The 27,838-nt window shown below is 33.7% G+C and overlaps 3 protein-coding genes and 1 long non-coding RNA gene across 7 annotated transcripts; all 4 read left to right on the forward strand.

Moving 5' to 3' along the window:
- Positions 1–732: 732 nt before the first annotated feature.
- LOC140055639 (sulfotransferase 1C4-like) lies at positions 733–4,532 on the forward strand. 2 transcript variants are annotated; one of them, XM_072100986.1, is made up of 7 exons: positions 733–840; positions 1,492–1,637; positions 1,931–2,145; positions 2,494–2,620; positions 3,118–3,212; positions 3,585–3,759; positions 3,919–4,532. In XM_072100986.1, exons 2-7 carry the CDS (start codon positions 1,508–1,510, stop codon positions 4,026–4,028), a joined length of 852 nt encoding a protein of 283 aa, XP_071957087.1. In that variant the 5' UTR covers positions 733–840; positions 1,492–1,507; the 3' UTR covers positions 4,029–4,532. The 2 variants fall into 2 exon arrangements, with proteins under 2 accessions (XP_071957087.1, XP_071957088.1); XM_072100987.1 differs by having other exon boundaries at positions 740–835.
- A 33-nt stretch (positions 4,533–4,565) lies between these two features.
- Positions 4,566–14,976, forward strand: LOC140055641 (uncharacterized). Of its 2 annotated transcripts, XR_011846679.1 has the most exons (5): positions 4,566–4,593; positions 5,368–5,522; positions 5,876–6,102; positions 13,446–13,604; positions 13,782–14,976. It is a non-coding gene; the product is annotated as an uncharacterized lncRNA (long non-coding RNA). The 2 variants fall into 2 exon arrangements; XR_011846678.1 differs by having other exon boundaries at positions 13,446–14,976.
- Positions 14,977–16,662: 1,686 nt separating this feature from the next.
- LOC140055640 (sulfotransferase 1C4-like) lies at positions 16,663–22,078 on the forward strand. Of its 2 annotated transcripts, none has more exons than XM_072100988.1 (7): positions 16,663–16,842; positions 17,496–17,641; positions 17,935–18,149; positions 18,500–18,626; positions 19,100–19,194; positions 20,821–20,995; positions 21,155–22,078. In XM_072100988.1, the coding sequence occupies exons 2-7, from the start codon at positions 17,512–17,514 to the stop codon at positions 21,262–21,264; spliced, it is 852 nt and encodes a 283-aa protein (XP_071957089.1). In that variant the 5' UTR covers positions 16,663–16,842; positions 17,496–17,511; the 3' UTR covers positions 21,265–22,078. The 2 variants fall into 2 exon arrangements, with proteins under 2 accessions (XP_071957089.1, XP_071957090.1); XM_072100989.1 differs by having other exon boundaries at positions 16,663–16,837.
- A 371-nt stretch (positions 22,079–22,449) lies between these two features.
- Positions 22,450–27,722, forward strand: LOC140055638 (sulfotransferase 1C4-like). The gene is made up of 7 exons (XM_072100985.1): positions 22,450–22,537; positions 23,051–23,193; positions 23,428–23,651; positions 24,367–24,493; positions 25,808–25,902; positions 26,038–26,218; positions 26,395–27,722. The coding sequence occupies exons 2-7, from the start codon at positions 23,067–23,069 to the stop codon at positions 26,505–26,507; spliced, it is 867 nt and encodes a 288-aa protein (XP_071957086.1). The 5' UTR covers positions 22,450–22,537; positions 23,051–23,066; the 3' UTR covers positions 26,508–27,722.
- Positions 27,723–27,838: the final 116 nt, after the last annotated feature.

A 27,838-nucleotide genomic window follows, 5' to 3' on the forward strand; every position in this document is an offset into this window, starting at 1 on the left:
TGTTTGTTTGTTGTGTTTGCTTGTTTGTTTGTTGAGCTTGCTTGGTTGTTTGCTGAGTTTGCTTGGTTGTTTGTTGAGTTTGCTTGGTTGTTTGTTGAGTTTGCTTGCTTGGTTGTTTGTTGAGTTGCTTGGTTGTTTTTTGTTGAGTTTGCTTGGTTGTTTGTTTGTTGAGTTTGCTTGTTTGTTTGTTGAGTTTGCTTGCTTGTTTGTTTGTTGAGCTTGCTTGGTTGTTTGTTTGTTGAGTTTGCTTGGTTGTTTGTTTGTTTGTTGAGTTTGCTTGCTTGTTTGTTTGTTGAGTTTGCTTGATTGTTTGTTAAGTTTGCTTGGTTGTTTGATTGTTTGTTGGTTTGTTAAGTTTGCTTGTTTGTATGTTTGTTGAGTTTGCCCGGTTGTTTGTTGAGTTTGATTGGTTGTTTGTTTATTTGTTTCGTTTGTTTGTTTGTTGAATGTGAACTTGTGTATAACTGATGTGGTTGGCGACTAGAGGAATTACTGTGAGTGAATATAAACTGTGTGTTTTTAAAAGTATCATACATGAGTTGAACTATTATTTGAAATGAAAAAAAAAAATTACTGATAACCACCCTCTTCAGTCACAAAGACCATCATTTTTCTCAAAATGACAAATTACGATCTAGTTTATTACCATATATTTTATATAACCAGGTAGGCCTCCTCGTACCTCTCAATCAACCACACGGTTGTATGTAACACATGGTGATAATCATAATTTACGACACAGATTTATCTGGATATAAAAACATTATGGATCTCTCAGTGAATCAGTTGACTCTCCCACATTTTGCTTAGTTGTTCAAAGAAATCACAAAGAAAGGTACGGTAAGTGTTGTTTTTTAAACTGTGTAGGCCTATCTACCTATACGATAAGGAGAGAGGGTTGTCTGTTGTATCAAAATCCAGGTTATTTGTTGTTAATGCCGAAACTGTATTTAACCACAGAGGCCTAGGTTGTTCTTCCCTGGAGCCGTGCATATACAAAATGCAAACAATTTCAATAATATGTACAATATGTAAATAGAAGTTTACTTTAAACGATTGTAGGATCAGAGGAATGAATGTCAATTCACCAAGATTTTTCAATTGCACCTTCAATACAGGCTTATTGTTTTTATACTCATCTTGGGTAAAGCAGAGCAACATTACTGACTTAAGTGGCTTAGGGTTGTGTGTATAAATAATATTAGTGAGATAGTTTTATTTTTAGAATTTTATATATAAGTGAGATGATTTACAGTTTGCATTTAAGACAATGTTTTCCAATTTTCAAGTTGGTTTCTGACTTCACTACTTGGGGTATCAGTATAACTATATTCTGTCTGATTATGAATAAATAAGTTTAGCCAGTGAAGAGTGAAATTTAGCTACTTTAATCCACAGAATAGACAAATTACATATTCAACTTTGTACTATATATATGGATCTTATCCTGAAGTAGTATGCAAATAATTTGAATATTCTATAACATTATAGTACAGTATAAAACAAAATGAGCGAGTTTGATCGAATTGTTGATGGTATACGACTCCCATGGGCAACCTCAGATGAAATTCTTGAAGCGATGAAAACTTTTCAAATCCGAGAAGATGACGTGTGGCTCGTAACCTATCCAAAAGCAGGTAGATAAAATGTTTAGACAATCGTGTACATGATCTGAGGGGGCATTGATTGTGTTTTTGTATCCGCCTCGAGTTGCTTTTTTTCCTCTTTGCTTGTTTGTTTTGTTATTTGTAAAGCTCTAAAAATGTTCCTGTCAAAATGTTCTAATTGTTTTCGTTAGATGTGTTTTGTATTAGGCCTACTTTGCCTTTCTTCTCCTCTCTTCCATTTTTGAAAGAAGAATACATTTTCTTACATTAGCCTACTTCTGCTTTTTAATACTACCTAAATAAATATTGATTTGATTGGGTAGGTACTACATGGACAACGGAAATTATCACCGTCCTCTCTTGCGGATGTGATTTTACAAAAAGAGGTGAAAAAGGTGTCAATTTTGTAGATATCAAGAGACCAAATATGTTGGAATTTGCACATGTAACGGCAGCTAAAAAAACATCGCCGAGGATAATGACGACCCATATGCAAAGCCGTCACATGGCAAGAGAAATCATCACAAAGAAGCCAAAGGTAGAGTTTATCGACCGTCTACCCTAAACATAATTTTAAGAAAAGTTTAGACAGCTCTAGACGCTCATAATATATGACGCATGCGCAGAATGTTTGCCATGCTATGATGATGAATATGATTAAGAAGAAGAGTAAAGATAATTGACGACGACTCTGCAGACTAAACACTGTTGTCGATTCAAAACGTTCTGAACGCTAAGAGATATGACGCATCCGCAGAATGTTTTCTATGACTTGATGATTATATAATAAGGGCGAAGAAGATATTGTAAATAAAAATGTTAAATACTATATGCCCACGGTAGAATGAGCTACCGGTAGTTATTTTCAAAACTTACTTTTTTTCAGATTGTGTATGTTGCAAGAAATCCTAAAGACAACGCCGTGTCATTCTATTACTTCCATAAATCCAATAAGTTGATAAAAACATTTGATTCATGGGATGAATATTTTCAGGCTTTCTATGACGGTGATCGTAAGTAGTAAATCTGAGTTTAAAGTTCAGGTACAGGCATCAAATTTAAATATAATATCTGGTTAGTTGTACATATATCAAATATTTGTAATAGAAATCAAGACGAAAAAACATGAAATTTCCCTTAAAATGGTCAAATACAAAATTTTGTAAAATTCTGCTTTACAAACCAGGAAGACCTTTTTTTAGGAATAGAGAGTTTACTGTGTAATTTGAGCACGTGTAACACAAATAAAATTCTCAAAATTATGAAACACAGGGGAAACTATAGATCGATAATTAATTATTGGAATGTATGATCAATAGAAATTATTTTCCCGCACCTGGCATTTAAGATCATGTCTCATAGAATTAAATTTTATTTGAAATTAATTAATCAATTTAGTTGTAGGATTTCTATGACGGTGATCGTAAGTAGTAGGCCTACATATGTCCAAATTAATATAAATTCTCATACAATTTCAAATTATACTACAGTATTAATAATTTAATTTCAGTTGTAGGTGGTTCGTGGTTTGATATGAACTTATACTGGTGGAATAGAAGAAATGATGATAATGTATTGTTTCTTAAATACGAAGATATGAAGGAGGTAAATGTGACAATCCGATTATTATTGCATGCCGTCACAATAAATTAACAAAAAGAATTTCACTTAACTACAACAATCTTAGTCAGCAATTAAATCTAACCATAGAGATAATATCTCTATGATCTAACATAGCACTAGTATGCATGTACTCGACTCAATCACATAAACAGTATTTAAGCACGCGCGTACAAAACTGGTAGTAACAGCTGTTGTGCGCGCTTGACAATTGTTATGCTCTACTAATTGTGTTGTCACTAATAGAGTTTTAAAAGATAGACAAGTGCTGTTTATAGGACCATTTCGTCATTCAATATTTTTAGAATCGAGCTTGAGGCTTGGAAGCTTGGACATTTTTGTTTTTTTCATTTTCAGGATCTTGCTTCGGCCATTGTTAAGATATCAGAGTTCCTTGGTTGGCCAGTACCTGAAGGAAAACTGGAAGAAGTTGTTAAACACTGCTCATTCGGAAGTATGAAGAACAATCCAAAAATCAATCGTACAAATAGTAAAATAATCGATGTATCAATATCTCCATTTGTTAGAAAAGGTAATGACTGTTTAACATAAAAATAATACAAACAACATTAAAGGGATTTTTTTGTTGAGCTTGATTACGTATTGGGTTTGTTTGTTGAGTTTGTTGACGTGTGGTTTTTTGTTGTTGTTGATTGATTTATATTTCTTACGTATGTTTTTCCTATTATAGGCCTGGTTGGAGACTGGAAGAATTACTTTACTGTCAACCAAAGTGAAGCGTTGGACAAACTTTACGAGGAGAAAATGAAAGGCTCGGGCCTTACGTTCAGATACACTTAGATAACAAAAGAAAAGTTGAACAAATTATTAATAATTATATATATTTAAACCCTTTATGTACATATATACACACATTTATGTAGGATCAACGTTCGATCGAGCAAAATCTATTGAATGCAATTGACGGCTGGAACCCATTTAATAATGGAACAATAGACCGTTGGCCGTATGGACAAGTTGTCAAACCAATGCAATCCAAAGCTTTTTCTACACTATCAAACTAGTTTAACAAAAAAGTGTGATGTGCCCAAATATGGTAGTGATATGGCATCATCATGTCCATATATGGGCACATCACGTCACATAAAGTTCGACACTAGCTTATTACTAGCGTTCGTAAATTTGGCAAGTTGGAAACCAATTTCTGCTCCTGTCTTTCTTTAGAGTCGACTGCACTAACATAAATCAATTACCAAATAAAAAAACAATGAATTATCTTATCCAATCACATCACTTTGTTATGGAATAAATGGCATAATAAAAGTTTACTTTACGGTAATATACATGATTATTATTTTTATAAGATACATTACCGCAGGATTCTCAATCGGTGAAAAAGAGTACGGTAAGTCTTAAGTCAACATTCATGATCTTTCTAATACAAACTTATCATACTATATATATATATATATAAATCAATGATGTTGCGTAGCACTGTGTAAATTATATATAAATCATACTGTAAATTATAGAAACAGTGCTCATATTCGGAAAATGATCTCATAATCGCGTCGAGCATAGCTCATTGGCGAAAGAATGAGCTATGCTCGACGCGATTATGAGATGATGTTCCGAATATGAGCACTGTTTCTATAATTTACAGTATGATTTATATATATATATATATATATATATAAATCCAAAGGCAAATTACTGAAAAAATGACAATGCTGTGGGTATCAGTGGCTGGATCTCAATGGAGATACAAAAATAAAAATCGAAAAGCTAAATCAAAACGATAAAGTAAACAACCAGAAAAGTTAGCAGAGCTTTCGGGCAACACTAGCCCTTCATCAGTGCCATAATATTATTTAAAGTACTGTACACGGATTATCTGTAGTTAACATCAAAAGATGTAAAATAACGTCATAAGATGCGGGTTAAAGTAGGTAGTAGCCTAGCCTAGTAGCGTCACCTTATAGGCATCAACGAAACATACGTTTGAGTATTGAACGCTCAAAGTCAAGGCGCTCCGCCGGGCGCTCCGCCAAGAAATGTTTATTTTGGTATGAACTAACACACAAATAACCAGATTTAGCTTAATTAATTAGCCTAATTATACATCAGAACTATTTTTACAATTCATACATGTTGTAGGCCTAATTTTAATCTTTTATAGAATTATAGAAATTTAAAAAATGACCAAGTAGGCCTACGATCGTATTGTTGATGGTATACGATATCCATTGGCAATAAAGGATGAAATTCTTGAGGCGGTGAAAACGTTTGAAGTTCGAGAAGATGACGTGTGGCTCATAACATATCGAAAATCAGGTAGGCCTATAAATAAATAACAAGAATAGTAATTAATCTATACAATTTGACTAAAGAGGTTTACATCCGGGGTTCTCCTCCTCCCCTTCCACAGTTTTGATTGGTGGTGGAGGAAGTTGTTGTGTTACTGCTTAGTGGTTGGCCTACTATAAACGTTTCGTGCACACTGATTGCAGTTGCTCATATGTTTCAGTTTTTTATGAAACTTATTCTGGAGATGTTTGCAATCACATCCTTAGCTTGAAGTAACTATCTTTATAACTACAGTACATTCATGCCAGCCATTATTGTTATCTGTATGCCAAATTTAGAAATACGGGTGTTAATCTTCCTTTCTATTGCAACCGATGTAGGTACTACATGGGCACAAGAAATTCTTATTTTCCTCTCTTGTGGTTGTGATCTCGCCAAAAGAGATAAAATAGACATCACAGAGCGTATCAGTTTTCTAGATTTATTGAAACCCGGTATGACGGAATTTGCTCATGTAACGGCAGCTAAGAAACCATCGCCACGAATAATGGAAACCCATATGCAAAGCCGTCACATGCCAAGAGAAATCATCACAAAGAAGCCAAAGGTAGAGTTTTCCAGGCATTAGACACATGTCATTTAAATTGCAAAGACCGCCTTATAGACGCAAACACCTATGCGCATGCGCATAATGTTTGTCGTACGATTGTGATTAAGAACGATTATAGATACACTAGCAATTATACCCGCCCCAGGGCGGGTTTCAAAATTAGTTTACAGCCTTCTCAGTACATAACACCCGACGCCAGTATCTGTCTATATTCACCAACCTCCACCCCTCTTCAATAACACCCCATACTCTTTCTTAAAAACAAATTCTTCCCAGTGATGGACAAATTAAATTCAACCTAACCTTCGAATTGAGAGGAGTATGCATAGCTCCTAATAATAATGGGTCTAATAATGGTTGAAGTACGTTGTAAATTGTGTAAATGAATAGGTGTCATATTGGCTGATAATTAAAATATGTAATTTAGATACTGCGGTCCCCCAGCCTTCTTTCTCCTTTCACGATCCCAGCCACCATCAACAAACCTTAAAGGGGGATTCTGGGTTTAAAATTGCTTTTAAATATCGTTTATTTATTAAATAAAAAATATTATAACAATATAGACATGTCAGAATGAAGAAGTAATAACGAGAAATAAAAAAAAATAAATTTCATATACATTTTAGGGTAAATTCATGGAAAGTCTGTTTTTCAGCAGCTTAGGGAAGCTCATTAATATTCATGAGATATTCACAAAATCACGTCATCAGTGGATTCCAAACTCGCGACGTCAAGCTTGTACGTTGTGTTCTCTCTCCTCTCTGTCAAACGACGACCTCGACCACCCGATCATTGTGAAATACATTTTTTGTAGATTTGCTAAGCTAGGCCTAAAGTGTAATAATAACAGTAGTAGCATATACTTATTTGACATTTAATGAAATACAAAATTTAGTACAGATTACGGATTCATAAATTATACTATTTTTATACCTCGAATTAATAGTACAGATCGTATATCGGCTTCACGTACTAGGCTAGGCCTAGCCTAAATCATTTTATTCATGCCTGGATGAGAGCCATTTCTGACTAGGGATTCCATGCCACGATGGCTACGTTAAAACATTGGGGCCATCATTCATGGGCCTAGCTAGCATATTACTAAACGATTGGCCCATCAATAACAAAACTCAGTGGATTCCAAACCCATCCTATCAACCAAACTCCTAAACAATCTAAACCTAAAACGTTCTACAAAAATCGGCTGTAAATATTGAGGCAAAACAAGGTCCGATCGCCGTCCGCACGTATGGTGTCCCGATCGTCTATAATAAGTAGGCCTAGTTTACTCTCCAAAAAAGTGGATACTGCATCAAGCAAGTAGACCGGTAGTAGGAAGGAGCTAACCTAGCCTAGCCTTAGCCGATCCGGCCCAGTTAAAAATTGAGCTAGCTAGTGTAGTAGACCCTATGCGAATTGATACTACCACCAGGCCTTTTACTATAGGCTACACTTGTTAAAATTAGCAATACTGTACTTATGTTTACAAATATTCCAACTCTCTCATTCGAGCTATATTATCTATACCATTCCGGTAGGTTGAGTCGACCTTCAATCAAATACTGTACATCGTTCATGTTGTGATTATAGACGGGGTATACTCGACCCGACCAGTTTGGTATTGTATACTGTATCTCCTTATCACGTGACGATGCCAGGCATGGGCAGAGAGAGCACGTGTATCGTCGTCTCGCTCTCCTCGCTCAGCAGGAATGTATACGTTACGCTTCATTGATTTTGAAGGCTTTCCCTAAGTCAGTGTGAAAATCGGCAAACGTAAAGTGCAAACTTATCTAATTTTTTACTGTTTTGATGGATTTTCATAGAAAATTGACTTTATAAATGGGAAGACCGACTAAAATTACATCAGATAAGTATAATTTTACAAAAGTAATTGATATGGTTAATGATAACGAGTCGTCGGAAGATTGACCATTTCACGAATTTCCTATTCTGTAACCACAGTGTGATTTTGCCGTAGCTGCACTTGTAATCTGGCCTCATTTCACAGCCTTCGTTCTGCTTCACTGGGCGCTTATATAAATTGAAACTTTTACCGTTCAAGAGACAAACAAATATATTTTACATTTTTTACTATTCATTTTAAACCCGGAACCCCCCTTTAACTCCTCCCCTGGAAAGTTCAAATTTAGTAACTTTTCCTAGTACAATCCAATCATATAGGCTACTTCATTACGCTAGTATTTTCGCTCCTCCTCCCCCTACAAACACACCCCAGATACACTGGGTGATGTGTTGAAGCCGGTTCCAGTACAAATTATGTTATTATCACTCCCAACCTATAATCCCTCAGCGGCAGTTTTCAAATGTAGTTTAAAACATTCCAAATACATTTTCGGTCATTGTGATAGGCCTACATGCCCACCCCAAATTCCCATCCGCTTCCCAAGGATGATTAAATACTTTAACATTTTCCAACCACAATTCTGGTGTAAGCAAAATCCCCACTATCCCCTGAACCCTATCTCCCAACCCCACTCTCCCACAATTGACGTTTTTTTCTTGGAGGATTGGTGATGTAGTTGAACACAGTAACAGTAAACATCATGTGTATGTTCACACAGTGTATGGATGTCTGTAATGAGACAATCCAAGAGACCGATACATAGCTGGATATGGTTAAAGTACTTTGCTAAATGTATAATTGAATAGGTGTCATATTGGTTAATGAATAAAATATGTATATCTATATCTATATTTCCCCAAACGCCTTGCTGAGGATAATTCAAATACTGTCAAACTTTTGCAGTATAATTTTACAATTCGATAGCCTACAACCCCGAGCCCTAGCAAAAAATGACATCACAAACCACCACACCACCCCCCGCCCCCACCCCTCCCACAAAAACCCCAGGAGTCGGGGGAATTTTTTTTAATGTAGTTTAAAACCTTCCGGGTACAATTGCTATCATTTTGATACCCCATACGTATGGTTACGTGCAGAAACAGAAATTTGTATAACGAACAAACATCGAAAGTGGGGGTTTTGACCACATTTTGGTCCCTAACTTGGATCCTAGGTGGCGGATGATGTTGAAATATAGCTTAGAACATTCCCGGTACAATTGCGGTCATTTTGATACCCCATATGTAAGATTACGTGCAGTAACAACAATTTGTATAACGAACAAACAAACAAACAGACAAACAGACAGACAGACAGACAGACAAACTCTCTCACTTATAATATAGATAGTGGAAACTACCGTATGAACACTCTACTGTAGGAACAAGGCAAGTGAGTTAACCAATCACAGGACAGTTCCGATCCATCGCGTCGTTATTGATTAAATTGCTTTCGCGCTTACATCCTTGCATTGGATGGAAACCAAGCTTTAAGCTACGTTTTTAGCCCAAGAAGATTTGTGAGTGCGTAAAATTAAAAATTTGCAAAAACTCCTTTTTTCTTTATGCGGTTCAATATTGAAACTAATATAAATTGATTCAGAAATGAATAGCAAAATGGTTACTGGCAGGCCTACGGTTCAACCAATAACAAAGTTTACTGTACTTTACGGCTGGGATGCAGTAATATTTTTTTTTCTACTTCTGAAGTTATAGCGGCATGCAAAACGTCATGCATTCTTCCTTGTACAAAGAGTATAACATTGACCGGGAAATTGTACTGGACGGTTTTAAACTAATCCTACAGTACAGAAAACCCGCAGAAGGGAGAGTAAGGGTGGTGGTGGAAGAACCGCCCTAATTTATTACAATCAGGGCCTATAATAATGAATATCAATAATTCATCCATGATATCACATTCGTCATGCAAGATGGTCGACAAAGTAGAGTAAAAGTAAAAATTTCAAAATAAAATTTAGAATTTTGAGTAGATCCTTTCCATTACGTAAAATAAATAATAATGTAGCCTATAGTAGGCCTAAATAATAACGTATTATTAGTAAAGTTAACCCTTACAACGAAAATATGGTGAATTTCACTCGGTGAATGGTCTTTCAAATGGAATAAAAATAATATCAAGTGACTTACTTCAATCCATCCCACTATTAATCTTGTTATTTAGCTTTCACACCAGTCACACCCAATTTCACTTATATTTCAAGTTTCCTGAACTTTCTGCATTCTCACTCCTAAGGACGATCAAAGTATATTGATCGAAACGTCGAGAACAGTTCTTTTCAGAACTATAATGTAGGCCTTATACGTAGTGTACCGCGAACTGTATGTCAAAATATCAACGTCTATGTATGTATACAGATCAGGCCCTGCAGAAGATGCAACATGGTGCAACAAGTTATTCTTATAATTATTATCAGCCTAGTAGGCCTATGTTTGCTCAATTTAGTCCACAATTATCTAATTTAAGTAAATAAAATAGAACATGGTGATTTTATAAACATAATGTGTTATCAACTTACAGAAATACAACAAGAAAATAAAGAAATAACAAAACAAATGACGTAATGCCCATGACCAATCCATGGTCTATTTTTAGGATAACAAAAGAAATGCAATCTACGATCGATAGTTCAACACTATTTTTTGTCTCTTTATGAACGAATGTTTACTGTTGAAATAATACAAACATTACATTTTATTGAAAATTTTATTATGCATCAAAATGTCAATGAGTTTGTTAAGCCTTTTGAATGATACTAGTGTGTAAAAAATCGTACGATTGAAGCAGGGAGGTGTCAATTCCATGATTGAAACATCGTTACCATCATCGTCGTCGTCGTCATCATCATCATCATCATCATCATTATAATAACAAATGTTTGTTGAGTTTGTTTGCTTGTTTGTTTGTTTATTTGTTGTATTTGCTTGGTTGTTTGTTGAGTTTGCTTGGTTTTATTTATTTATTCTTATTTTTTATTTATTCGACTTCTCACTAACTCAGTTAGTGAAGGATCTGGACCAACAGGTGGTAAACACCTCTAAAGGGTCTTTCACACTTGTTCCGGCACGGTTCCGGTCCGGCGCCGGAACAGGTGTGAAAGACCCTTAAAACGGTCCAGTCCCAATTTGCACAGTGGCTGTGTGTGACAGTGGCTGTGTTTGTTTGTTGAGTTTGCTTGGTTGTTTGTTGAGTTTGCATGTTTGTTTGTTGAGTTTGCTTGGTTGTTTGTTTGTTGAGTTTGTTTGTTTGTTTGTTGAGTTTGCTTGTTTGTTTGTTGAGTTTGCATGGTTGTTTGTTGAGTTTGCTTGGTTGTTTGTTGAGTTTGCTTGCTTGTTTGTTTGTTGAGTTTGCTTGCTTGTTTGTTTGTTGAGTTTGCTTGTTTGTTTGTTGAGCTTGCTTGGTTGTTTGTTGAGTTTGCTTGGTTGTTTGTTTGTTGAGTTTGCTTGCTTGGTTGTTTGTTGAGTTTGCTTGGTTGTTTGTTGAGTTTGCTTGGTTGTTTGTTTGTTGAGTTTGCTTGCTTGGTTGTTTGTTGAGTTTGCTTGTTTGTTTGTTGAGTTTGCTTGCTTGGTTGTTTGTTGAGTTTGCTTGTTTGTTTGTTGAGTTTGCTAGCTTGGTTGTTTGTTTGTTGAGTCTGCTTGCTTGTTTGCTTGTTGAGCTTACTTGGTTGTTTGTTGAGTTTGCTTGGTTGTTTGTTGAGTTTGCTTGGTTGGTTGTTTGTTGAGTTTGCTTGGTTGTTTGTTGAGTTTGCTTGTTTGTTTGTTTGTTGAGTTTGCTTGGTTGTTTGTTTGTTGAGTTTGCTTGGTTGTTTGTTTGTTGAGTTTGTTTGCTTGTTTGTTGAGTTTGCTTGGTTGTTTGTTTGTTGAGTTTGCTTGCTTGGTTGTTTGTTGAGTTTGCTTGGTTGTTTGTTGAGTTTGCTTGGTTGTTTGTTTGTTGAGTTTGCTTACTTGGTTGTTTGCTGAGTTTGCTTGGTTGTTTGTTGAGTTTGCTTGGTTGGTTGTTTGTTGACTTTGCTTGGTTGTTTGTTGAGTTTGCTTGTTTGTTTGTTTGTTGAGTTTGCTTGGTTGTTTGTTTGTTGAGTTTGCTTGGTTGTTTGTTTGTTGAGTTTGTTTGCTTGTTTGTTGAGTTTGCTTGGTAGTTTGTTTGTTGAGTTTGCTTGGTTGTTTGTTTGTTGAGTTTGCTTGCTTGTTTGTTTGTTGAGCTTGCTTGGTTGTTTGTTGAGTTGCTTGGTTGGTTGTTTGTTGAGTTTGCTTGGTTGTTTGCTTGTTTGTTTGTTGAGTTTGCTTGGTTGTTTGTTTGTTGAGTTTGCTTGGTTGTTTGTTTGTTGAGTTTGCTTGCTTGTTTGTTGTTGAGTTTGCCTGTTTGCTTGTTGAGTTTGCTTGGTTGCTTGTTTATTGTGCTTGGAGGCTTGCTTGTTTGTTGAGTTTGCTTGATTGTTTGTTAAGTTTGCTTGGTTGTTTTCTTGTTTGTTGAGTGTGCTTGGTTGTTTGATTGTTTGTTGGTTTGTTAAGTTTGCTTGTTTGTATGTTTGTTGAGTTTGCTCGGTTGTTGGTTGAGTTTGATTGGTTGTTTGTTTATTTGTTTCGTTTGTTTGTTAGTTGAATGTGAACTTGTGTATAACAGTTTCAGTTTCAGTTTTTCAGTTTTTATTTTCCAATAATAAACAAGGATCATGAATATATAGCAAAAATGGAAGGATGACCAAAAAAGAGCAAAGCTCGAACAGTATTTGGCCACCTTAACAAAATAATTAATACATGATACAAACATAATTGAAACACAGGACGAGACAATACTAGCTAAACATGTTGGCATATGAACTCAAAGATAGTGCGATAAAATCAAAAAAGCAAAAGAACAATGTACATGTAAACATATTTGTAACACTCATTGATAAGTTAAGAGCAAATTATTTTTATACAACTTTTTAAATACTTTGACAGATGATGAATTACGAATAGAAGCATCAATACTGTTCCATAAAATTGGACCATGTCCTCTGATAGTGTTTCTACCCATATCGGTAACAAAATTATAAGGACGATAAGTATCAAAGGACCTGATGCCATAATTATGAACTGAGTTTACTTTAACAAAATAATTAGAAAAGTTAGCTGGTAATAAATTATTCTTAAATTTGTACATGAAAACACCTTTTGATATCTTATGAATATCATACACAGTTAAGTTGTTAAGACTAGCAAATAATGGTGGTGAATGCGCAAGGAATTGAAAATTTGTGCATAAACGCATTATGCGCTTTTGTTTGCGATAAACAGTTTCAAGGCGACAGTTATTGTGGTCAGCCTAAATCAAGCTGCAGTATTGAATATGAGGAAGGACTAGAGTCTTGTATAAGGATGATAGAACATTGACATGTAAAATTGGTTTTAGCCTAAAAAGAATACCAGAATATTTTGAAACTAAGTTTGCAATATGGATTGTATGTTGATTCCAGGTTAAGCATTCGTCCATTATTACACCAAGAAATTTACAACTAGTTACACGAGAGATGTTATTATTATCAATGAAAATGTTAAGATATAGTCGAGATAGTCGAGAGATCGGAATTAACATTATCAACTAGACGGTTTAAAACATTATCTGAAATTAAAAGGTTAGTGTCATCTGCATATAAAATAAGATTGGAATGTTTACAGATGTTTGCTAAATCATTAATGTAAATAATAAAGAGTAGCGGGCCTAAAATTGAGCCCTGTAGAACACCACAACAAATGTTTAAAGAAGAAGAACTATGATAATTAAAAGAGATATATTGCTTTCTATCCGTCAGGTAACTTCTGAACCAATCAAAGGCAACACCACGTATACCATAATGCTGTAGTTTCGACAGGAGAATGTCGTGATTGACGGTGTCAAAGGCCTTTGAAAGGTCCAGAAATATCCCAAGAACATGCTTTTTCTTATCTAATTCAGAGATTATGTTATCATATGCTTGTAGAACAGCCATTTCAGTAGACATATTTGGGCGGAAACCAAATTGGTTCTCTTGCAATAAGTTAAATCGAGAAAAATAATTATAGAGTCTTTTATGAATTATACGTTCTAAAACTTTGGAGAAAACGGGCAGTACCGAGATGGGCCTATAATTGCTAAATTTATCAGTCTCACCATGTTTAAAGACGGGAATTATCTTGGCAATTTTCAGCTTCTCCGGGACAATACCGGTAGCTAGTGATAAATAAAAAATATGAACAAGTGGAGATGCTATTAATTCCCCAACAGATTTAATAATATCTGGTTTAATGTCATCGAAACCGCTGCTAGCACCAGATTTCAGATTTCTGAATATTGTGAGTACTTCATCTTTATCAGTTGGTCAAAAAAACAGAGAGCTAACGGGTGATTTTATGTTATTTATAAAATAATCAAAAGTAATATCAGATTGAGGAATTTTACGTAGGTATTCAGGACCAATGTTGACAAAGTAATTATTAAAGTTATCAGCAATAATTTGAGAATCAGATATATGTATATCATTTATTTAAAAAAATGATGATATGTGTTTATTGTTTTGTCTACCCATAATGTTATTGAGAACATTCCAAGTCTGTTTTGAATTAAATTTTGTTTCCTCAAGCTTTTCAGCATAATACTGCTGTTTAGTAGGGTTACTTGCATACTTTTTGTATAATTTATCTTTTCGAGTTATTGATTTTAGGATCGCCGAAGTAATCCAAGGTTTTTGAGGAATACAACGACGCCGGGAATTGTTGTTGGAATGTTTAGAGATGGGAAAATGTACATTGTAGACCTCTGTGAATTTATCGATGAAAACATTATATGCATGTTCAGAAGAATCAAGATCAGTAATACAACTCCAATCAACCAAGCTTAAATTTTCAAAAAAGTGTTGAATTCTAGTTTGGTTAAATAAACTAGTGGAAATTCTATTCGCGGTATTTGCGTTGCTAATTGGAGTTGATTTAGTGATTTGGTAAACAGGATAATAATCAGAAACATCGGCAATAACAACACTCGATTTTATATAATGAGTAAAAACGTTAGTGATAATGTGATTGTCATTAGAATGTAGAAGGTCAAGATTAAAATCACCGGATATATAACATTGTTTTTCTTCAGTATTAATTTTTGTGAGACAATTTGTAAGATCATAAAAAAATGTTTCAATATTGGTACGATGAGCACGATAGATATTGCCAACGACAATGTTTTTCCTACCGGGAACTGTTATTTCAATAAAGATAGATTCAGAATGATCAAAGTGCTCAGACGGTTTGTCAATTAATTTTAAATCATTCCGAATTCGAAATGAGATTGTATTATGAACATAGATAGCAACACCACCACTTCTTCTTCCACAGCGTGGTGTATTAACCAAGTTATAGTTATCTATGTGGATTAAATTGGAACCATCCTCTTTAAACCAGGTTTCTGATAAAGCTAGAATCGAAAAGGTATGCCTTAAACTAGTGAGGAACGTGCTAATCAGATCAACGTTTTTATTGAAACTTCGTGGATTTATATGTAAGATGGAAAAGTCCTTTTCACATGTAGCTGAGATGTTATGATCAAAGGTATAAGAACATGAATGTTGTATGTCATAATCAATTAAATTATTAGAGTTATTTATCACATCGTTAAAGACAAATGGATTAAATTTCAGATTTAACATTCTATTATATTCAAGGGTATTATTAAGACTGAATAAAGCAAATTTAAATTCATCGTCGTCAATGTAATGGTTGAAAGGAAAGACATTTCCAGTACATTGAAAACAAAACCAGTCTTCATTAGCATTAACATCGGTATAAATACAATGTGTATGGTAAAAAGAGTTACAAATATTACAAACAATCGTTGACTGATGACTTCTAATGTCTTTTGAACAGCAATTACAATAGTTAGTCATTTATTTGAATAATATATAATGGAATGTAATAGGTCATTAAATATAACGCATAATGAAATATATATGTAAAAAAAAAGAGTACCATGCCAACATATAAAATATTATACACACTTAAACACATATACTTATCTAGGCAGAAAGTGAAAAACGAAGAGGACAAGAACAATGTGTTACTGGGGAAAGGTCCATATGATGTTTGAATTTAACGTGTGGACAGATAGAAAGATCAATGAAATCTCATACTACTTGCATTTTAAAAATTTATGAAATAATTAATTAATGTAAGAATGGAAATACAAACAATTTACAGTTTCTCACTCCATAAAGTACTGCCGGCATTTGCATAGTTCAATAAATAAAGGAAACCAACTGATGTGGTTGGTGACTAGAGGAATTACTAGAGTGAATATAAACTGTGTGTTTTTAAAAGTATCATACATGAGTTGAACTATTATTTGAAATGAAAAAAAAATTACTGATAACCACCCTCTTCAGTCACAAAGACCATCATTTTTCTCAAAATTACGAATTACGATCTAGTTTATTACCATATTTTATATAACCAGGTAGGCCTCCTCCTACTTAACAAACAATCAAGCAAACTCAACAAACAAGCAAGCCTCCAAGCACAATAAACAAGCAACCAAGCAAACTCAACAAGCAAACAGGCAAACTCAACAACAAACAAGCAAGCAAACTCAACAACAAACAACCAAGCAAACTCAACAACAAACAAGCAAGCAAACTCAACAAACAACCAAGCAAACTCAACAAACAACCAAGCAAACTCAACAAACAACCAAGTAAGCTCAACAAGCAAGCAGACTCAACAAACATGGTGATAATCATAATTTACGACACAGATTTATCTGGATATAAAAACATTATGGATCTCTCAGTGAATCAGTTGACTCTCCCACATTTTGCTTAGTTGTTCAAAGAAATCACAAAGAAAGGTACGGTAAGTGTTGTTTTTTAAACTGTGTAGGCCTATCTACCTATATGATAAGGAGAGAGGGTTGTCTGTTGTATCAAAATCCAGGTTATTTGTTGTTAATGCCGAAACTGTATTTAACCACAGAGGCCTAGGTTGTTCTTCCCTGGAGCCGTGCATATACAAAATGCAAACAATTTCAATAATATGTACAATATGTAAATAGAAGTTTACTTTAAACGATTGTAGGATCAGACGAATGAATGTCAATTCACCAAGATTGTTCAATTGCACCTTCAATACAGGCTTATTGTTTTTATACTCATCTTGGGTAAAGCAGAGCAACATTACTGACTTAAGTGGCTTAGGGTTGTGTGTATAAATAATATTAGTGAGATAGTTTTATTTTTAGAATTTTATATATAAGTGAGACGATTTACAGTTTGCATTTAAGACAATGTTTTCCAATTTTCAAGTTGGTTTCTGACTTCACTACTTGGGGTATCAGTATAACTATATTCTGTCTGATTATGAATAAATAAGTTTAGCCAGTGAAGAGTGAAATTTAGCTACTTTAATCCACAGAATAGACAAATTACATATTCAACTTTGTACTATATATATGGATCTTATCCTGAAGTAGTTTATGCAAATAATTTGAATATTCTATAACATTATAGTACAGTATAAAACAAAATGAGCGAGTTTGATCGAATTGTTGATGGTATACGACTCCCATGGGCAACCTTAGATGAAATTCTTGAAGCGATGAAAACTTTTCAAATCCGAGAAGATGACGTGTGGCTCGTAACCTATCCAAAAGCAGGTAGATAAAATGTTTAGACAATCGTGTACATGATCTGAGGGGGCATTGATTGTGTTTTTGTATCCGCCTCGAGTTGCTTTTTTTCCTCTTTGCTTGTTTGTTTTGTTATTTGTAAAGCTCTAAAAATGTTCCTGTCAAAATGTTCTAATTGTTTTCGTTAGATGTGTTTTGTATTAGGCCTACTTTGCCTTTCTTCTCCTCTCTTCCATTTTTGAAAGAAGAATACATTTTCTTACATTAGCCTACTTCTGCTTTTTAATACTACCTAAATAAATATTGATTTGATTGGGTAGGTACTACATGGACAACGGAAATTATCACCGTCCTCTCTTGCGGATGTGATTTTACAAAAAGAGGTGAAAAGGGTGTCAATTTTGTAGATATCAAGAGACCAAATATGTTGGAATTTGCACATGTAACGGCAGCTAAAAAAACATCGCCGAGGATAATGACGACCCATATGCAAAGCCGTCACATGGCAAGAGAAATCATCACAAAGAAGCCAAAGGTAGAGTTTATCGACCGTCTACCCTAAACATAATTTTAAGAAAAGTTTAGACAGCTCTAGACGCTCATAATATATGACGCATGCGCAGAATGTTTGCCATGCTATGATGATGAATATGATTAAGAAGAAGAGTAAAGATAATTGACGACGACTCTGCAGAGACTAAACACTGTTGTCGATTCAAAACGTTCTGAACGCTAAGAGATATGACGCATCCGCAGAATGTTTTCTATGACTTGATGATTATATAATAAGGGCGATGAAGATATTGTAAATAAAAATGTTAAATACTATATGCCCACGGTAGAATGAGCTACCGGTAGTTATTTTCAAAGCTTACTTTTTTTCAGATTGTGTATGTTGCAAGAAATCCTAAAGACAACGCCGTGTCATTCTATTACTTCCATAAATCCAATAAGATGATAAAAGCATTTGATTCATGGGATGAATATTTTCAGGCTTTCTATGACGGTGATCGTAAGTAGTAAATCTGAGTTTAAAGTTCAGGTACAGGCATCAATTTTAAATATAATATCTGGTTAGTTGTACATATATCAAATATTTGTAATAGAAATTTGAAAATGGTCAAATAAAAAATTTGGTAAAATTCTGCCATACAAACCAGGAAAACCTTTTTTCAGGAATAGAGAGTTTACTGTGTAATTTGAGCTCGTGTAACACAAATAAAATCTCAAAAATTATGAAACATAGGGGAAACTATAGATCGATAATTAATTATTGGAATGTATGATCAATAGAAATTATTTTCCCGCACCTGGCATTTAAGATCATGTCTCATAGAATTAAATTTTATTTGAAATTAATTAATCAATTTAGTTGTAGGATTTCTATGACGGTGATCGTAAGTAGTAGGCCTACATATGTCCAAATTAATATAAATTCTCAATACAATTTCAAATTATACTACAGTATTAATAATTTAATTTTAGTTGTAGGTGGTTCGTGGTTTGATATGAACTTATACTGGTGGAATAGAAGAAATGATGATAATGTATTGTTTCTTAAATACGAAGATATGAAGGAGGTAAATGTGACAATCCGATTATTATTGCATGCCGTCACAATAAATTAACAAAAAGAATTTCACTTAGGCCTAACTACAACAATCTTAGTCAGCAATTAAATCTAACCATAGAGATAATATCTCTATGATCTAACATAGCACTAGTATGCATGTACTCGACTCAACCACATAAACAGTATTAAAGCACGCGCGTACAAAACTGGTAGTAACAGCTGTTGTGCGCGCTTGACAACTGTTATGCTCTACTAATAGCAAAGAACCAAAGAACTTATAACACAAGAATCTCCTGTTCTTCAATTTGCATTCAAAACACAGTATCGGAAGTACAGGGTTAAAAGGTCAAACTGGGCGACGCCATTTCACAACATGACGGAGAAGCGCCCCCTCCAAACTAGGAAGTCAATTACTCTACCCCCCTAGAGTTGGAATCTCCTGTTCGTCCGAAGCGCGTAACAATTTCGAAAGACATTGTGGGATAGAATAGAGCTATGGGTGGCGCCATTGTGAGCCATGGAGTAGGGCGGCCGCATCAAATTAGAAAGTCAAAATCATAGAGGGGATCTGCTAAGGTGTCTGATCATTTCGGCCGCCAGTCATTTCGGCCGCCGGTTATGGAATTGCCAAATTCATGAAACGCCAAAAAGGACAAAATATGTATTGTTAATTTCGGCCGCCAGAATTGTAATTATTCTTGAATATGTATGACACGCCATGTGTGTTAAAATGTTAATATTTGACTAAATACTGTATTATTAAGCCGAATCGGCGGTCTTCAATTCCAGAAACAGCAGCGATATTATAGCGTGCACATTGCCATCACTACAGTGAATATTAATGATATTTTTTTAATAAGAAGGAGGTGATGCTGAAGTTTTTTTTCATGTGCCAGTCAAAAACACTTGACTTGATTCATATTAAAAGAAACACATTTTTACAAAGCACACGCATCTTCGGGACTTAAAAATAAATAAAAAAATAAACATTAAATTAATATTCATTTTGACCAAAATATTCAGGCGGTAAAATACTGTAACTAATATAACTTTAAATCTATGTCTACGGCAATACAAAAACAAAATGTATTTAGCCCATTGCACAACGGATCTCTAGTTTAAATGACCATGTTCTCTGTGGCGTTCCATAGACTTGATAAAGTTATTTTTTTTCACTGTAATACTGTACAGTTAATGAGTTATTTCTGGCTATTTTAATTTGGCGTGCCATACCTGGCGGCCGAAATGATCATGCCATATTTTGTCCTTTTTGGAGTTTCATGAATTTGGGCGTTCCATAACCGGCGGCCGAAATGATTGGCGGCCGAAATGCACTGTGACCTCTGCTAATACTCTAGGGGCGGGGGTAGAGTAATTGACTTCCTAGTTTGGAGGGGGCGCTGCTCCATGCTGTGAAATGGCGTCGCCCAGTTTGACCTTTTAACCCTGTACTTTCGATACTGTGTTTTGAATGCAAATTGAAGAACAGGAGATTCTTGTGTTATAAGTTCTTTGCTAATAGAGTTTTAAAAGATAGACAAGTGCTGTTTATAGGACCATTTCGTCATTCAATATTTTTAGAATCGAGCTTGAGGCTTGGAAGCTTGGACATTTTTGTTTTTTTCATTTTCAGGATCTTGCTTCGGCCATTGTTAAGATATCAGAGTTCCTTGGTTGGCCAGTACCTGAAGGAAAACTGGAAGAAGTTGTTAAACACTGCTCATTCGGAAGTATGAAGAACAATCCAAAAATCAATCGTACAAATAGTAAAATAATCGATGTATCAATATCTCCATTTGTTAGAAAAGGTAATGACTGTTTAACATAAAAATAATACAAACAACATTAAAGGGATTTTTTTGTTGAGCTTGATTACGTATTGGGTTTGTTTGTTGAGTTTGTTGACGTGTGGTATTTTGTTGTTGTTGATTGATTTATATTTCTTACGTATGTTTTTCCTATTATAGGCCTGGTTGGAGACTGGAAGAATTACTTTACTGTCAACCAAAGTGAAGCGTTGGACAAACTTTTAGAGGAGAAAATGAAAGGCTCGGGCCTTACGTTCAGATACACTTAAATAACAAAAGAAAAGTCGTAAAAATTATTAATAATTATATATATTTAAACACTTTATTGTACATATACAAAAATATATGTAGGATCAACGTACGATCGAGCAAAATCTATCGAATGCAATTGAAGTCTGGAACCAATTTAATAATGGATCAGTAGACCAAAAATTAATGTATGTTCTTGGTTAACCTGTACTTTATCATCCTATAAATATTGAAATTGCATTCGATAGATTTGTAAAGGTTTCACTATACAGGCGCGGCATGGAAAAAGATAAGGGAAATCAACAATGAAAATATTAGTTCTTTGCTTTTTAAATCCTGTATTACTTTTAATCTTGTACATAATTTATTTCAAGTTTCCTAGTACTGTAAATAGGCCTATTGTTAAATCATTTTTTTTCCCTCTAACTTTTATTTTACTTACTGTATTATGGACGCACCTTCATTCAAGAAGTGATGACACTGTTTTAAAAGTATTACTTTTGTTCATGTTATTTTTTTATATCTTGTAGGCCTACATAATTTAGTTTAAGTTTCCTTGTACTGTAAATAGGCCTATATCTCTAACTTTTATTTTTACTTACTCTGGACGCACCTTCATTCAAGAAGTGTGCCACTGTTTCAAAAGTGTAGCTTCCAAATAAATTATTATTATTATAAAAAAAAGTTGCGTCTTACATTGGTCTTGCATAAAAAAAAGAGGCTAATCGTTAAGTTTATTTACTGATGCATGCAATAGTTCCTCTCATTTGCTACTGTAAGAATAGCATTATAACTACTAGATTGATTTAAATGAATAAAACCACGGTTTAATGACTTGTTGTTTTTTTATTCACACTTACTTGAGTGTTTTCAAGGAGGGTCGCATTGTTTTTCCTCCTAAAAGTTTAAGACAGCGCCATGAATCAATTAAATATGGCATATGCCGATGGAAATATAGGGGCAATATTAGAATGGACAGAGATTTAATACCTCGTGTCGGACAGATTTCATTTTCATCCGCCTAAATGTCCAGTGGTGTTAATTGAAAGCTTTAGTCCTGGGTTCGTCCATTAACATCATCATAATTATTTAGTGGGGGTGAGGATCAATTATAAATTTAGGAATTATGTATCTATCTTTTAATTCGTTAATACTCTAATCGGCGTACCGTACCATAACCGGTATTTTTAAAGATCGACCCTGTTTTTTATGCATGTGTGCATGATGACAATGCACTTCTGACACGCGAGCCTTGTTTAAAGTAGATAAATTGCATTTATAAGATATTAGTGGGTGAGTACTGTTGTATTTGTTAAATATTAATCATATACTGTAGAAATATTAGACACTGGTCTCTGGCATAATTCGGGGTCAGTCCATGAGGATAAATATATACGTAGGGTAGCCTACTAGGCTAGGCCAGGTAGTAGGCCTAAGTCGGCCTCCACCAGCTCACTCGCAGCAGATGAAAGCCAGGAACGATGTGGTCGTGCAAGTCGTGTGAGTGTCCCGTCGACAGCCTATTTCTGACGCCGTTCAAACCAAGGGAACCACTCTTATTGGAACACCTCTAATTAATAAGAGGAAACTTTAACCAACTAGGCTATCCATGAAATAAATGGAGCCGGGTTCAATATTCTTTTTAATTTTTACATATTACCATCATATTCATGCCTGGCAGTGAGTGGCTGGGACACCCCCGGGCCCTATTTTTATACTAATAGTTATACTTCAGGTCCCAACAAAGTTCCCCTTAATTAATAAATAGGGTTAATTTCGAGTAATTTCTACTTATATTTTATTTAGTATTAAGAAGCGAAACATGGAAATTGATCGTGTAGTTGGTGGAGTGCGCCATCCTTGGGTGACCTCCGATGAAATCCTGGAAGCGATGAATACATTTGAAGTTCGTCAAGACGATATCTGGGTGATTACATTTCCAAAAGCGGGTAAGAAATGTACAGTTTTTCAAGTAATTATTTAAAGAATTTAGAATATTTTGACCTTCATTTTTTGTGTTTCAAGGGACTTTATTTAAGCAATTAACACCAAATTTTGAGTTGGTTTACCACTGTAATGGCTAAATGTTGATTAGACTAAGGATGTGCCTTGTAAGGAGCCTCGGAGTGAAATATTGAATAAAAAAAATATAAAAAATGTTGATTTACAATGCCTTATTTTAGGAACTACATGGATGTCAGAAGTAATCTCATGTGTGTACCACCAAGGTGATTTTGACAAAGCTGATGAAATTGTATTAAACCAAAGATTTACGTTTTTGGATCTTGCAAGACCTGGAGCAGATCCACCTCATTTATTGGCAGCTAAAACACCTTCTCCGAGGTTTCTGAAGACCCACCTGCCAAGCCATCAGATGGCAAAGGAAATCAACACAAAGAAACCAAAGGTAACACATACCCTATCCATGGAGGTATATTTACACCTGCCATGCCCTATCCACACACTACATAGGCAAGCATGCAAGAATTATAACACAGTAATGCAAATAATTGCATAACCCATTTTGTACATTTTCCGTTCATTATGATTTAAATTAAACTTATAGAAATATTCTTGTAAAAGAAATAATTTATATATTATTTTGATACAAAATAAATGTTACATCTAGTACCATGAATAATAAAAAAAATGTTTATGAGTTGGATGGTGCGGAATATTTCATGAGCTGAAAGATTAACTGCTATTACGGTGACGTTCACAGTTTTCCTTGTTCGTACAAAAAAGCTAATCGTATATATAATGTCAAAAGCATACAATAGTGCAGATTATTGCACGCCACATGAACCTCAATCATCCAATCAACTGACAAGAATTTACTTACATGTGTAATATACTGAATAAAAATGAATGGATTTGAAGATACAGTAAATAACAAAATTGATTTTCTGTGTTCAGGATGCCAATAAAGTTTCGTTGAAAATTCTATTCATTTAATATTGACTGTTCTACTATATAGAGGAACTACTTAGAGGACACTTTCTTAGATCCTGGAAGTATAGGGGTTATACTTTATAATAAACTAAGTTTTTCTTAAAATAATACTTGCCACATTCTGTATTTATATCTTTAATTTATTTATATTTCATCTATTTTTACTATAGATAGTATATGTTGGAAGAAACGCAAAGGACAACGCTGTGTCTCTCTTCCATTTCCACCAATCACTCAAGGCTTTAAGAAGCTATGACTCATGGGAAGACTATTATAACGCATTTTGTGACGGCGATGGTAATAAATCATATTTATCGTTCTTTTTTATTATAATGAGACCCAGTCAATAAAGTCATAATAATTTCTCCTGGTTTAGAGTTGCTTCATTGTAATAGCCATAAAAAATTAATGTTTTTATTAGGACAGGTTATAAAGCTTATTTATATATATATTTATAATATTTATCATTAAAGATGTATTGTCCCCCTGAAAAAATAATTCTTAACATTTGTTGAATATGACATTAATGTCGCATAATAATAGTTTGACACAAAATTCGATTGAAGAAAAATGTTTATTTACCTGAAGTAAAAAAAACTTTAATTGAAAGTAAAAAATAGTCAATTGGCTGCTAGCCAATAGGTTTTATTTTGTCATTTTATAAGTGAAAACATTAATTTTTTCTTTTTTTTTATGGAAGTGTTAACTTTATTAAAACTACAAAATAACGTATTTTATTTAATGAATCTTCATTTTTCATGTTTTTGGTAGACAATACATCTTTAATGTTATTCCGGACCAAAAACCTTAAATAATAATAATGAAGAAACATATTTTTTTTTAAAACATTATTGGTCACTCTTCATAATAAATATTGTTTGCACAGATGACAAACGTCTTAAATTTAAAACAAATATAATACAATACCTGAAGATTTTATAAAAAATTGGTCAACCTATAGATGGCGCTATAGTTCAAACAAAATCAGAGCCATATATTGAATTTCGACATGTGTTCAATATATGGCGGTGTGCGCTTCATGCATGTTCTACGCCTGCGCGTTAAGTTTGTACAGTAATTCTCTATAGTAATGCATTGTTTTTACATTTTGTTGTTTAAAATCATGTTCGCAGTAACTTTATAATTTTATCATTATCCCAACAAAAACCTTTAACAAATTGATTGTTTTGATAATAAATTCGATAGTTAAAGCCTTGTGAATGTTATACATTTTTTAAGCAAATGACTTGACTCCATACTCTACATAAGCATAGTTGGACACAAAAATGACCGGTGTGCACACCACGTGACTTTCTAAAATCCGTGAATGTATTGTCATAACTCTTTAAATATTATAGCTCTGAACAAAATTATTTCCCCCATTTTGTTTCATTTTTAGTAAGTTGATTAGTCATCAGTAGAGCATAATGATAGCATGCACAATCACCATCATGTGTCCAAATCAATCATGAGAAATGCATCTTTAGCCAAAGACGAGAAATTACTAAAAATTAGCAATTACCACGAGACTTGCGACGTCTGACAACATTATTTGTTATTTATCGAAATATGTTTGACATAATGCACTTACCTAAAACATTTTGTTGTTAGTTCATGGTGGTTCATGGTTTGACATGAACCTTTATTGGTGGAATAGAAGAAATGATGACAATGTATTATTTGTCAAATACGAAGATATGAAAAAGGTAGGATTTTAGTTATTATATATGTATTTTATACACAGATGATCATTTTTTATTATTTTTTTAAAATTTTTGCAGCGCTTCGTTCATTCAATATTTTCACGTTTATCTGTGAAAAAGTTTCTATCTCTCTTGCAGGATCTTGGATCCATCGTTAAACAAGTTTCAGAGTTTTTCGGTTGGCCGATTCCTGATGGAAAACTAGAAGAGATTGTTAAACATTGCTCCTTTAGTAGTATGAAAGAAAATCCAAAGACAAATTATAAAGTTCTTTCTACAAAATCTGAGTCGACTAACAGTTTTCAGTTTATGAGAAAAGGTAAGTGAACTAAAACTCCAGTAACATACTAAGATAGAAACAGCACACCTACAGCATCATTTGTTGAGGAGTGCAATTTGTAACCCACCTGTAATTTTTAAAAGAGAAAGCTTCAAATTAACTTGTTTCAAACTTGCAACTTAACTCCTATTGTATTATTTTTGACATTTCTTTAGGCGAAGTTGGCGACTGGAAGAACTATTTTACTGTGAGCCAAAGTGAAGCATTGGACAAACTTAACGACGCGAAAATGAAAGGTTCCGATTTGACGTTTGAATATGAATTATAAAGAGAAATATATTTATAATAATATTATAAAATATTATTATTAAAAATATAAATCGAGGCACTGCTTTTAGTTTATGTATTGATACTAGATCAAAATTTTATTTTGTTTAATTGTAACATAGAAACACTTGTATTATCCCTTGAAACACAACAAATAAAGGTCAAAATATTCTAAATTTAAATTGGCCATATCAAAGTAATATTAAAGTTATTCACTTTAAGTCGAAAATTCGAGCCAAAAACAACAAGTTTACGTAATTAACAGGTAAATTAATTTGATTACATTTCGTCTGGAAAATTGTCGGGAGCGAAAGTAACCAAAGATTTCAAACCACGAGTATGCATTATTCATGATGCTAATTAGGATTGTTTACAACTCGTCACGGTTGAGAAGGTATTTTCACACAGATCGCGAGGAAGTTTTATGATTATGCATACAGAGTAGCCAAACAAGCGCGTTGCATTATGAGATATGTTTTGATCGAAAACTTTGACTTTGAACAAAAAAACGTCTGTATTTCAGTTAAATTATTTTTTTTTGCGACTAATTTTTGGTGAAAGTTAATAACTATTAAAATACTTCAAAATGACCCACTTTTTTTCAAAATATTTTATTTTTTATTTTTTTGGAATTAGTCGAAAGGGACAATACATCTTTAAATAAGATTTAGATAATAAATATGTAATAAGGTTTCCGTTTTAAAAATACCTCAATTTTACAATTCCTTGATTTTTTAATATGGTAACCCATTGTCTTACCTCTTCCAGAAAAAAAAGTATATGTTATATAATTTATATTTTATATACATTTTGTCACAAATAGCATGTCATAACTGTACTTAATATTATAATAAGCCTCTGTTTACATTGTTTTTCATGGAAATTCTGTTTTATTTTATATACAGCGTCATTTGAACATTTAATGTTTTAGTCTAGGTTCTGCTAGCTAGACAGCAAATAAATATTCATTAAAAAAAAGAAAAACATTTTGGCACACATGGCGTGTCATAACTGTACTTAAACTGGAATCAAACTGTAAGAAAATCTTCCACTGGACAATCGGAATAATCTGATAAATGAATAACCAAAAAAAATATAATAATGAGAGATGCAATGCTATACTAGTTTTAGAGAATTTATGTCAAATTGTCTTATATTGGAAATATACTGTAATATATTTCATTTTATTCTTTTCAAATAAATGAATTGAAATATAGTACTTGTATAAAGTGTATGTTTTAGTGTCACTAAATATATAGGCTTAATTTTAATTGTTAAGGTATATATTATTCATTGTAAGTATTGTATTACTTGTTGATATAAAGTTTGCAT

The sequence above is a fragment of the Antedon mediterranea genome, chromosome 7, assembly GCF_964355755.1.
Source record: "Antedon mediterranea chromosome 7, ecAntMedi1.1, whole genome shotgun sequence".
Classification (NCBI taxonomy): domain Eukaryota; kingdom Metazoa; phylum Echinodermata; class Crinoidea; order Comatulida; family Antedonidae; genus Antedon; species Antedon mediterranea.